The 12,011-nt window shown below is 49.6% G+C and overlaps 2 protein-coding genes across 2 annotated transcripts in view; both read right to left on the reverse strand.

Moving 5' to 3' along the window:
* The window catches only part of COPA (COPI coat complex subunit alpha), a 307,095-nt gene that overhangs the window by 176,567 nt on the left and 118,517 nt on the right, over positions 1 to 12,011 (reverse strand). The gene's annotated exons all lie outside the window — the stretch shown is intronic.
* On the reverse strand, positions 1,363 to 7,695 carry EIF1AD (eukaryotic translation initiation factor 1A domain containing). Its single transcript, XM_063316570.1, has 7 exons — positions 7,639 to 7,695; positions 5,989 to 6,080; positions 5,214 to 5,376; positions 4,166 to 4,274; positions 3,964 to 4,072; positions 2,992 to 3,042; positions 1,363 to 2,051 (listed from the first exon to the last, which is right to left on the reverse strand). The coding sequence occupies exons 3-7, from the start codon at positions 5,298 to 5,300 to the stop codon at positions 1,904 to 1,906; spliced, it is 504 nt and encodes a 167-aa protein (XP_063172640.1). The 5' UTR covers positions 5,301 to 5,376; positions 5,989 to 6,080; positions 7,639 to 7,695; the 3' UTR covers positions 1,363 to 1,903.

Genomic DNA, 12,011 nt, shown 5'->3' on the forward strand with positions numbered 1-12,011 from the left:
CCACAAGTACCATGACTAGCAGGTGCCCCCCTCCTGTGTGTGTATTTGATCTTTGTTGTGTAAGTGAAGAATGTTGTATCCAGTGTTTCTCAGCCTTGGCAACTTTAAGCTGGGTGGACTTCAGCTCCCAGAATTCCCTAGCCAGCTGTGCTGGCTGGGGAATCCTGGGAGCTGAAGTCCACCCAGCTTAAAGTTATCAAGGTTCAAAAACACTGGTTGTATCTGTCTGTCAAAATTCATTGTTACATTCAGCCCATTTCTCTGTCCTGTCAAGATGGTTAGAATTTCATTTCTATGTCCCGGGGTATTAGCTTTTCCACCCAATTTTGTGTCTGCACATTTGAATAACTATCTGCTTGCTTCTTCATCAAATCATTAATAAAATATATTGAAGAGTAAAGGATAGCTCCGTTCTCTCCGATTTTGACGGGGAGCTATGGTTCAGCACTCTTCAATATGGTTTCCGATAGTGCCATTCAGCACGCACTTAACTAGCTTGTCTGCCACAAGATACTTTGTCAAATGCTTTGCTGAAGACAAGATGTCACCATTTAAAAAGGATTTGTCTGGCAAGACTTGCTCTTAAGAAATCCATGCTTCCTCTGGCAATCGACTGTTCTCAAGGTGCTGACGGGTCAATCTTTAGCCATCTTCTCTGGAGTCTTTCCAGGAATTGTTATCAGATCAGTTGGTCTGTCAAATCCTGGATCTTTCCCCTTTTGTGTGGAAAGAGAGGCATCTGGCCCTTCATTCGGGCTGCTGGGCCTTCTCAAATACGCAAGGGTTCAGCCAGACCAGAAGTTGGTACCCTAGGATGCAACTTTGGTTCTGGAGACTTATACTCTGGCAATGGTTCTATCTGTTTCAAGTGTCAGTTCCTGCTTTTCCCAATTTACTGGTGGAAACTAAACTGAAGCCACGTAAAACAGCTCTTCTCTGTTAACCTCGTATCACATTTTCCAACCGTCATCCTCAAATAGGATTGTGTGGCAGGTCTGCTACTCTGGATTTAGCAACAGGCTCAATCCCAGCTAAGATTGAGAAGGCATGAAACAGAACCAGGCTGCCACTGATAACCTTTTTGTAGCCGGGTCCTCGCGTCTTTCCATCAAGGTAACGCAAGGAACGTTTACTCCCTTTTTCCAATTCGGAGGTTTTTAAAAACAAAATAGGTATCCGTGCAGCTGAAAGATGCCAAGATTAAATTGCTTAACTGAAGGAACCCCCTGGTCTAATTAAAGCCAAGACATATTATTATTCTCCTTTGCAAACTGGGGAGATTTTGTGCCTATGGTCCCACAAAATGGCTGGCATTTAAGTAACAGATTCACAGCTCGCTGCATTTGGAGTACACTTTTATTAAATAAAGGCAAAAGAAACAGAGAATTAAAGGACCGTCAGGATATCCAGTAGAGGCAAACCGATACAGTGGGTGAGGGACAGCTTCCCCTCCTTATCTGCAACAGGTTGTTGAACATTCACAGCAGCCTCCAAGCACTTAAAAATCGCAGCGTGTCCACACTTCAAGCCCCAAACAAAAAACTCCAACCCCAAATTGGCCCCAAGAGCGGCAACTCTCCGGGCAGTTTAGGGGCAGGAGTTTAATTGTGGGGATGGGAGCAGTCAGCCTCCCCCTTCCTCACCCCTTCTTAAAACCTGAAAAAGAAAAAGCAAATTAAAAAAAAAATTCAGCTACGCCCCTTCTGGCGACACCATCATTTTGCCAGATGGTCTCCTGTGGCCCCTTGGAAGGTTGGGGGGCTGCGTTGTGGCTCCTGAGCCCCCCACAGGTGGACTGAAGGGACACCAGCTAGTCCATGCGCACAGTGGCTGAGACCTGAGCCATTCCTTCCCGCTACGTCAGGATCTGAGGCTGGCTTGGTCTGCTCCGTAAGACTGGCTGTTACTTCTCTTCTTCCTCTGAGTCACTGGTCTCCTCACTCTCTCTATAGTCATAACTTATCCGGTTTGTGTTCACAAAGAGGTCAGTGTCGTCATCCTCAGAATCTTCTTCTCCGGAAAACTGAGGTGGGCTTTGTACCCGCTCTCTACTAGAAAGATAAAAAAACAGTTCTTGGGGGGGGGGGGGACTCAACCATTCCATTTCAATTATTTCTATCCCACTTTTAACTGAGCGAAATTGCCACAGAATACAGTTGAGATGAAAGATGTTAAGTGTCCAATTTTAAAGCAAGTAATATTATTCATCACTTTGGCCAGCTAGTGTATTCTCTTTAAGATTTAACAACTTCGGTGGGAAAAAAGCTGCTTAAAATAGGCGACGTTCTGCAAAACCATCCCCAAACTTTGAGCAGCCATTTTTATTGCTGAAATGGCTGGGTTGGCAAAAATGCTTGAAAGCTCCTCTCCTAAGATTTTAACGATCAGAAAGCCAGCAATGGAAGTTTAGGACATTTAAAGAATGAGCATCAGCACTTGAAATTAAACCTCTGTTATTGCTTAGTGCAGGGTTTCTCAACCAGGGTTCTGTGAGAGGTCGCTAGGGGTTCCCTGGGAGATCACGATTTAGTTAAAAAATTACTTCCAATTTGGGCAAATTCACATTAAAGAGGTAAGTTTCATTCTTTAGTTTAAGAACACAGTGCATATAGACAGGCCTACTCATGAAATGAATATATTTAATTTTTATCCCGCCTTTATTATTTTTAAAAATAACTCAAGGTGGTGAACATCGCCAAATTTTGTAACTTTTTTTTTTTTTGGTAACTTCTGGCCTATATTTGAGCCTGATTGGGCAGGGGCCTGGAACATATTTCAAGGGTTCCTCCAGGGTCAAAAGGTTGGGAAAGGCTGGCTTAGTAGTTCCAAATACCAAGGCCACCTACTGAAGCCGGAAGTGATTTTTCTAGCATGCTAACATTAAATACTGATAATTGCCAACCATCTCTTCCCTTTTGGCACTTCGTCATAAACGAGCACCTTTGAAATGCCCTGATGCCATTCCCACGTGTGTCCAGGTGTCCCATTTACCTTTCTTTAGTACTGCTTCGAGTTCCTTTTACATCTAAGAAAGCATCAGGCCTGCAGGAAAAAAAAGAAAGGGTGCCATAATATGTTTGTAGAACAGTTTCTAAGAGTAATCTTTTTTTTTTAATCCATTCAATCATGTCTGATTGAACAGGGAATGCTTCAGCTCAGCTGGGTCACAAGGCAGTGTGCGAGGAATAAGGCCACTGACCGAGGCCTGGGTCCACAGAGGGAGGGGAATGCCGTAGGACGGCTGGCCCGGAGCAGAGAAGTCCCCCCATGCAGTCCAAAGCAAATCTGCCACAGCTCCAATCTTCTGGCAGGACATCCATTTTCAGATACAGCAGTAAGGAAAGATACGGCTCTCCTATTCTCTTTGGCCACCGGGGACGATGGGAGTTGAAGTCCCTCTTCCCTAGGAAGACTACAGATCACACACTCCGGAGCCAGACTCAATGGCACCCCTTGCTCCTACAACTTTGGCGTGCAAGGAGAGGGAAACCTTAATACGCTTGATCCAGTCAAGGGAGGAAGGGATGCCTCGATAAAAGGGATTTTTTTTAATCCGTTCAATCATGTCTGATTCTCGGAGACTGCCTGGACAAGCCCCTGCAGTTTCCTTGGCAAGGTTTTTCGGAAGTGGCTTGCCATTGCCTCCTTCCTAGGGCTGAGAGAGAGGGGCTGGCCCAAGGTCACCCAACTGGCTTTGTGACCTGGTTTCTAGCCTGGTGCTGTAACTACAAACCCACACTGGCTCTAAGAGCTACCTACCCCTTCAGAATTTTAATGTAAAAAACCAAGAAGCTGCGGCAAAGAAGTGTTACTCTCCTTTGATAAAACACATCAGGGAAGTGTGTCGGATCTAAGAAAACAGTCCCTCTCCCTAAGACAAAGATACCGTAAGGAAAATGGAAGTCACGCCCCCTCTCCTCCTCCAGAACGTGCTGCCTTCTCTTATCTCACAAAGATACTCACCAATATCCTTCCTTCTTAAGGTACCGAACGTGGTCCTTGTAGAGGACAAAACTGATCTCCGCTTTCACTTTCTCCCCTTCTTCAATGGGATCCACCAGTAAGAAGTCTCCTGGAGGGAGGGAGGGAGGGAGGGCGGCTGTGATGTGGGAAGAGGGGGAGAGGAAGGCCATTTCCCCCCTGCAACGCAAGAGCTGCCACTCACCTCTCTTGATCCAGATGTTCTTACGGAACTTGGTGGGCATGCTCACCAGAAACCGCTCCCCCTCAGGAGTCTCCACCTCATGGAGGTTGTTTCCTGGAGTCCCTAGCACCTGGAGGGACAATGCACAGCGGCTTCTAAGAACACGGCCTGCTTTGTGGCTTATTCTGAAACCGGTCTGTGTTCACACGCCACGCCGATCCACCAGCTAGACCAGCGTTTCTCAACCTTGGCAACTTTAAGATGGGTGGACTTCAACTCCCAGAATTCCCCAGCCAGCCATGCCAGTCACCGAGTGCCTGCATTTTGTTCACGTGACCGCAGGGACGCTGTGACGGTCGTAAGTGTGAGGACCGGCCAGAAGTCATTTTTTCAGCGCCGTCATAACTTTGAACAGTCACTAAATGAATGGTTGTAAGTCGAGGATTACCAGTAGACAAAATGAACAGCAAATGGAGAGGTTCCAAGTTCTCTAATCAAAACGGATGCTGAACCAGATTGATGTACATTGTGCTCACAAGGCACACTGAAGCATATAGTAGCCGACCACATTGTAGTCTGCTAAGTTGTGGGAACCCACCCAATTTATGGTCCACCCTTACATTGGTAACTGGCCTGAGGGAATAATTGTTGTGACTGCAGGGCAGTGTTTTTCAACCTTGGCCACTTTAAGATGTGCGGACTTCAACTCCCCAGCCTGGCTGTGGAATTCTGGGAGTTGAAGTCCACGCATCTTAAAGTCGCCAAGGTTGAGAAACGCTGCTGTAGGGAATATTTGTCACTCAGGGCTGGAGTATTGGGCTGTAAAGGTTCTCTCAGCTCGGCTTTTCGTTTGCAGACTTTCATTACCCACCTAGCTAAACTCTTCATGAAATGCCTGCAAATGAAAAGCCAAGGACCCCGGCAACCCCACATCATAGCTCAAGCTAACTATACAAATCCAACCTAAGCATAAAGCTGCCTTCAGGGGACCTGTAGCAGTGACAAACTCTTGGCGCCGGTCCGACATAAAGCTCTCAGAGTTTTAGGCCCAGCAGGCCAACGGTCTTACCCGGACAATCTGCTGCTTCTCTGAAGGTACCACATATTCCTCTAGGACCTCTTTCACCACGTGTTTGCGCTTGGTGGCTTGGGACATGGCACTCTGTCAGCCACTGTAAACGGTCTCTCTGCTGAAATGAACTGCTTCCAGGATGTGTCCACAATCTAGAAGGCTGCAAAAAACAAGTTTAAAAACTGACATTTAAAAAGGGAAAAGCAAAGGTCTTTGGCCCCTTGACCTCCAGAAAACACATTGCCTAAAATGGGCAAGGCCAGGGCAAAAGTTCAACGTGCTTTAATTAAACATCATTAAAACCAAACTAAGTAACAGTTGAGAGCCAGTTTGGTGTAGTGGTTAAGGCACCAGGCTAGAAACTGGGAGATGGTGAGTCCTTGTCCAGCCTTAGGCACGAAGCCAGCTGGGGAACCCTGGGCCAGTCACCCTCTCTCAGCCCCACGAAGGAGGCAATGGCAACCCACTTCTGAAAAACTTGCCAAGAAAACTGCAGGGGCCTGTCCAGGCAGCCCCCGATAATCAGACCCAATTGAACGGATTAAAAGAAAAAAAAGGGTTAATATGGTTTGCCCCATTTTTTTTCCAAAATAATATATGAATTATAAAGGTGGTGGCCACTTTTAGGGCCACTCCACAGGTTGCACCCAATGTTTTGAGATTTTTCTGGTACTTAGAGATAGGGAGGGCTCTGCCCTCACTTAAGGACTAATCTATCCTTGTCTAAGAAATGGACAGAAATTCCTTCAGTTCGGAGTTTCAAGAGACAGACCTGTTTCCAAGGCCAGCCAATGTTGTTGCAGATGAAAGTGTGTGGATCCAGTGCTGATTTCACTCCTTGGTTCATTCAAACTTCTGAAAGAGCTGGGGGATGGGGGAAAAAGAGGAAATAACTGGATCTTTAAAAACTCTGTGATTAAGAAAGATGCTGTTCCCCTTAATCTTTTTTATAAATCCCAATTCAGTGACCACACTGGTTTGTTGCTCTGTTATGCCATTGTCATAGTTCTCAACATTTCTCTACTGTTTTTGTAGAATCTGAGAGTACAGGAATAACAGCAATAAAAATCGATTTCCTTGAAGACTGAACTCCAAGCCTAATTAGTTCAGCAATGCGATGACACCATGAAGCTCATAAGCAAAACTGCTTTGCAACAAGGAAGCTCTTTGTAGCTCCATTGGTTAATGCTGGCTAGGAATTAAGAACACAGAAGATCTAAATCAAGGAATACTAATTGCCCTGCCTGGGGTTAAGAGCCCTACTGCATTCACTTTCCCTCAACAGTCAACCAAATGACTGTCCAGACACTCAAACAGGACAAATCTCAATTTGTTTTTTCATAGCTTGGCTGCTAAGTCTGTGGAAATTGTGCCTTTGGTTTGGTTGAGGGGTTCATACATTACACTTGTGATTTCACACAGTGTTTCTTAAACTGTGGCCTGAGGAACCCTGAGGTCCCTCAAGACCCTTTCAGGGGTCTGCAAAATCAAAATTATTGGCCAGATACTGAAGATTTGCAAAAACGTCAAACAATGTCACTCTTCTCATTATTATTTTTATTATTTTAAAAATATGTTTCTGCATGGAAATACTTAATTTGTGTTAATATCTACAGGTTTAATGTTGCTATTGTTACATAGTTCAATAAATCAATGTTCTATGAATGCATCAATTTTTAATAAAAGTATCAATAAACCCCATGCAAACAGTAAACAATTACAATTCTATATATATATTTATCTACTGCAAATATGATGCAAGCATATACTTATTTCTAATAATTATATAAACATCATGCTTTTCCTTAAGCTCCTGTATTTTGTATAAATGACATATTTACAGTTGACTGTTGCAACGACATATTTCACATTTCTATTTTATTTTATTTTCTGTTACATTTTCCCCACTTTTTTCAAGCATGTTATGCACTTTTTTTATTAAGAAAGCATGCGTTTTTGTGCATTGTTTTTTTCTTTTTCTGTCATTCTTTTCGAAATAACCCACCCACCCAAACCAAAGCTCTCTGGGGCTCCTCCGTAATCTCTTAAAGCGGGAAGGGGTGCTGAAGAAAGGCGGGCTTGATGCACCGGCTGCACCCGAGAAGCGAGGTTCGGACGCCCGTCGGCTAAGCCGCTCGCTCGCTCGCTCGCTGCAACGCGGGCGACCCGGAGGGAGGCTGCCCGCGGGCGCCCCGCCGAGCTCCGCGCGCGCATCCGCCTCGCCCCGCCCTCCGGCGCGCCCGCCCCGGGTCGCAGCGGGCTCCGCGGGCGAGACGCGCTCCCCCCGCTTCCGCGCCCGCCCAGCGCCGGGATGGGGCTTCCCCGGCGACCACAGCCGCGCACGGGCAGCGCAACGGCCCCGCGACCCCCCCGCGGGCCCCGCCAGCCCCGAAGCCCCCCGCCCCCGCTCTGCCGGCGGCACCTGCTCGGGGACCGGCGCCGCGCGTCTCCTGCGACCCGAGAGAGGCGGGACTTCCGGCTTCCGGGGCTAGCAGCCAACTTCCTCGTCCGTCAGCCCAATCGTTCCCCCCGGCCGCGACGCTGCGTGTCTAGTCGTTCCGCCTCGGGCGGGCGACGTCGCCGGGGGCCGGGGGGCGTTGTAGTCCCAGGCGGGCTCCCCGCTGAGGCGTCCGTGGTCGGCCGGCCGGCCGGCAGCTCCAGGCGGCGTCTCTCGGCCTCGGCGACTTGCCGTCCGTGGCGCGGCAGGGAATTGTCTCCCCGACCACCCACACGAGCCGCCCCCCGCTCTCCTCGGGAGACCTGCGGCGCTGGAGGACCCTCGCGGGGAGGGGCGGCGAGGCGAGGGGGCGGCCACAGCTGCGCTCACCGCCGCTTTTTCGTCGTGCCTATTAAAGGGGGGGCTTTGAGTGCACAGGCCCGGCACCGGGACGCCTGCGGGTGCCATCCCGGGGACGGCTGCCGGCTTGGTCGGCTTTCCCGGGCGGGCGTGTCCCCCCGGCAGGCCCACCTCGCGCTGGCGCGCCTGGCTGCGCAGCAGGGAGAATGCCGGCTCCATCCGCCCGGGACTGACGGCCCCGGGGCCAGGGACTGCCTCTGGCGGGCACGCGCCCCGCCCGGCCACCGCGGCAGCCTCTCCCCAGCAGGGCCGCCCTCGCGGGCAGGGCCGGCCAGGAAGCCTCCCCGAGCAGAAGCCGAGCGCCGCCAGCCTGACCCGGCTCAGCCCCGCCCACGGCCCGGCTGGCGCAGTAGCCGTCCAGCGAACCGCTGCTGCGGAATTTCACGGTGCGGAAACCAAACCGCTGCTCTCTTGGAGTCGGGGCAAAGCCAACGTCCAGGAGGAATTCCAGTTGAGCCTTCAAAACCCTGATAGGTTTGGCCGTGCAGCAGCAGAACCGCAGGCGAGGGGCTTTCCACGCTTGGAAGAGCGCAGAACAAACCCCAAGGTGCGCCAGCTGGAGTGCGAGAGCGCAGTAGCCCAAGTGCCGGGTCTGGAAATGGCCGTTCGCGGGCTGTACCCCACCCCATAGAGAGTGGCTTATGAGAGGCTGGCACACAGCATCCCACGGCCCCCCAGCTGTTCCAGGACTCCACAAGCCACCGGTGGAGGAGTGCAGTCTCTGCACAGCCACGTCTTAATGGAGCTTTGCTTCCCTGAAAGCAGGGATCAGTGGCTGCTGGATGTGGCGCGTGGGGAAAGCTCTTGCTGTACTCCAAAGGGCCGAAGTGTGGAGGTAGCCCCACAAGTGGCTTTTGTAGCTGTGGAGGCAGGACCTGGCTGGTGAGCCAATGAGAGGTCACAACCGCATCTCCACATTTCCAGCATCTCCCAAAGCTCAGATGTCAGTTTCTGTGAGATCTGCATCGCCCTACATGGCCCGTGACCCAGGCATTTTGCCCATTGTGAAAAGTGTGCCACAACCACCAAGCACATAAATGTGCATGAAGATCATATTGGCAGTGAGTTGGCTTTAAGAAGTTTGAGAGGCAACAAATGTCTGTGTTGTAAGTTTTTATTTATTTATTTTTCACAACGGCCAGCCCAATAAAAAAGCTGGGCGTCGCAACGGCCGAGTTTGTTTTATCGATGAAGCCCCTGATGAGGGTGGCCGAGTTTGCAGATGTGACCTCACACTGGCTCACCAGCCAGGTCCTGCCTCCACAGCTACAAAAGCCACTTGTGGGGCTACCTCCACACTTCGGCCCTTGGGAGTACCGCGAGCGCTTTTCCCACGCACCGCATCCAGAAAGCTTTTGGAGATTGTCATGCTTTAGCTTTGCGCCTGCTGTGGTACGTAAGAGAAAAAAGAAAAAAGGTGTTTAGTTCTAAGGACTCCTTGGTAGTCTTAATATCTTACGGAATGCTAAATGCTGAACTGAATCAAACTCTTACCAATGTAATGCTGCTAACCTTAATACCGAAGCAGCTAATCCAGTCCCTTAAGAACAGAATGGAGCTACGGCGAAAGTCTGGGAAGTTTGACCGATTGGTCAGTTTTACCGAGCGTTTCTGAAGTGCCCAATGAAATCGCCAGAGCCTTGGTTCCTGTCATAACAGATCACCAGCTGTTGGAATAGAAACAGCAACAGGAATGAATTGAAATGCACAGATAGATTCTAAGTGACTTTACAGAAGTAAATACACTCAATACATCAACACTGATTGCCACGCTTCACAATCCAGGTACAAAGTATTTGTAATTTAAAAAAAGAAAAGTTTTGAGGATTCAAGTAAAAAAAAGAACCTAAGGGTCCTAAATTCAGTCTGCTCTTGATCTTTTACAGAGAGATGGCTCATTCTCCTTCCGGAGGCTCCGCCGAAGAACTACACGCGGTGAGCTCTCCCATGAGAAAGGAGCTGAAGAGGTGAGGAGTTTTCAGATAGAAAAGATTCAATCCTGATGTTCTCCTTCAGAATTCCATATAAAATTCCCGTCAGCTCCCTCCCCGGGACATACGTTATACAATGTTCTGGGTTGAGTTACATCGCCTGGGAAAAAGTTGGGGGGCTCCCTTCAGACCCTTCAAGAGAGTTCTGCTCCCCAGGCAATTGCAGCGCCCTTCCTCTCCAGGAAACGTCTCCATTAGGTCTCCCTCCCTGAAAGGCTTTCAGAGACATTGCGTTCGACTGAAGCACAGCCAGGGAAGAAAAGTTGGCCCTGGGTTCCAGATCGCTGGCCGTTGTGATAGAAACAGCAACTCGGACTTAATTGAAATGTAGGGATATATTCTAAGAGACTTTACCGGCCCTTCGGTCACTCACGCCCTGGTCATCTCCCACATAGACTACTGCAATGCGCTCTACATGGGGCTACCCTTGAAGAGTATCTGGAAGCTACAGCTGGTCCAAAACGCAGCCGCGCAGGCAGTTTTTGGTGCTTCAAGATCAGCACACGTTACTCCCTTGCTCTGCGAGCTGCATTGGGTGCCAGTTTGCTTCCAGGTCCAATTCAAGGTGTTGGTTATCACCTTTAAAGCCCTACATGGCACGGGTCCAGGTTACCTAAGGGACCGTCTCATCCCTGCTACATCAACCCATCCCACCCGGTCATGCAGAGAGGGCATGCTGCGGACCCCGTCTGCAAGAGAACTCCACCTGGCGGGGTCCAGGAGGCGCACCTTCTCTGCAACAGCCCCTGCCCTTTGGAATATCCTTCCCCCAGAGGTGAGGCTGGCCTCTTCTCTTCTGGACTTCAGGAAACAGCTGAAGACCTGGTTTTGTCACCATGCCTGGAGTGGGGAGACGAAGAGCCACTCTTGGGGCTGGTTGGTTCCCTAGTCCTGCCAGGACCGATTCCGGTCCCCTTTGGGTGGAATTAGATCTGCCATTACTTGGATTTCATTACATTTTATATGTATATTTATTGATATTATTCTGATTTTATTGTATTTTATACTGTTTTATTGTGAACTGCCCAGGGTCCCCCGAGTGGGGGAGTTGGGCAGTAATAAAAATATGATAAATAAATAAATAAGTTGCCCTGGGTGTTCAACAGAAAAGCAGCATATCCATCAAATCAGTCAGTCAGTCATACGGTTGTCCTAAAGGGTCGTCCAGGCCAGAGGAATGGGCACAAGAATGGGAAACGCAGGTCAGCTAAGCAGGCAGGCAGGCCGTCCTCGACTGAGAAAGGCCATTGGGACTGGAACGTCCGCCGCTCAGCAGGGCAGCCATAAAGCGGGATGGCCCTGCTTGCTCCCAGCGTCGTCAGGCAAGGCCACATGTCAGCGGGGAAGCTGGCAGGAAGTTGCAGGCAGGTGAGGGAGCAAAGGGGTGCGGGGGAGGCCAGGGGGTGCACGGGGGCGCCCGAGAGGCGCCGCATGGCTCACGGCGTCACGAGAGATGGCTGGCTGCTGGAATAGAAACGGCAAAACTGCATTAATTAGAACACATGTGTTTGGCCTTCGTGGCATTATGGGGTTTAATGCCCTTTGCATTTCGATTGTCAGGTATAACAAGCCACACACAAAGCATTTTTAATTTTTTTTATTTGAAAGCAAGCTTTGAGGATGCCAGGAAAAAAATGCTCTTTCACTCAAATAGGTCTTTGTATTTTACAGAGTGACGGCCAGGAATGAGGACCTGAGTGAGGACAGGGCCTACCTTCTGGAGTGGGTTTGCTTTCTGGACCAGCAGAACCAGGAAGCCCGAGCAGAGCTGAGGAGGTGAGGAATATTCATTCAGGAATGTTCACTTTCTCTTCCAGGACTTCGCACGAAGCGCGCTCTCGCTGCCTCCCCAGACACTCCGTGTTCTGGGTTTAAGTCCAGAATCGCATCGTTCATTCTAGTGCTATTCCTCTAGCTTAAAAAATCCTTTTGGGCAGGAACATTATT

The sequence above is a fragment of the Candoia aspera genome, chromosome 17 (genome assembly GCF_035149785.1).
Source record: "Candoia aspera isolate rCanAsp1 chromosome 17, rCanAsp1.hap2, whole genome shotgun sequence".
Lineage (NCBI taxonomy): Eukaryota > Metazoa > Chordata > Lepidosauria > Squamata > Boidae > Candoia > Candoia aspera.

Bases quoted from the DNA above. Each gene is read 5' to 3' on its own strand.
- EIF1AD (XM_063316570.1), bottom strand. From the start codon at position 5,300: ATGTCCCAAGCCACCAAGCGCAAACACGTGGTGAAAGAGGTCCTAGAG. The intron at 4,275-5,213 runs GTAAGACCGTTG...TTGTCCCTCCAG, and splicing joins AGAAGCAGCAGATTGTCCGG to GTGCTAGGGACTCCAGGAAA. The intron at 4,073-4,165 runs GTGAGTGGCAGC...CCCTCCCTCCAG, and splicing joins GAACATCTGGATCAAGAGAG to GAGACTTCTTACTGGTGGAT.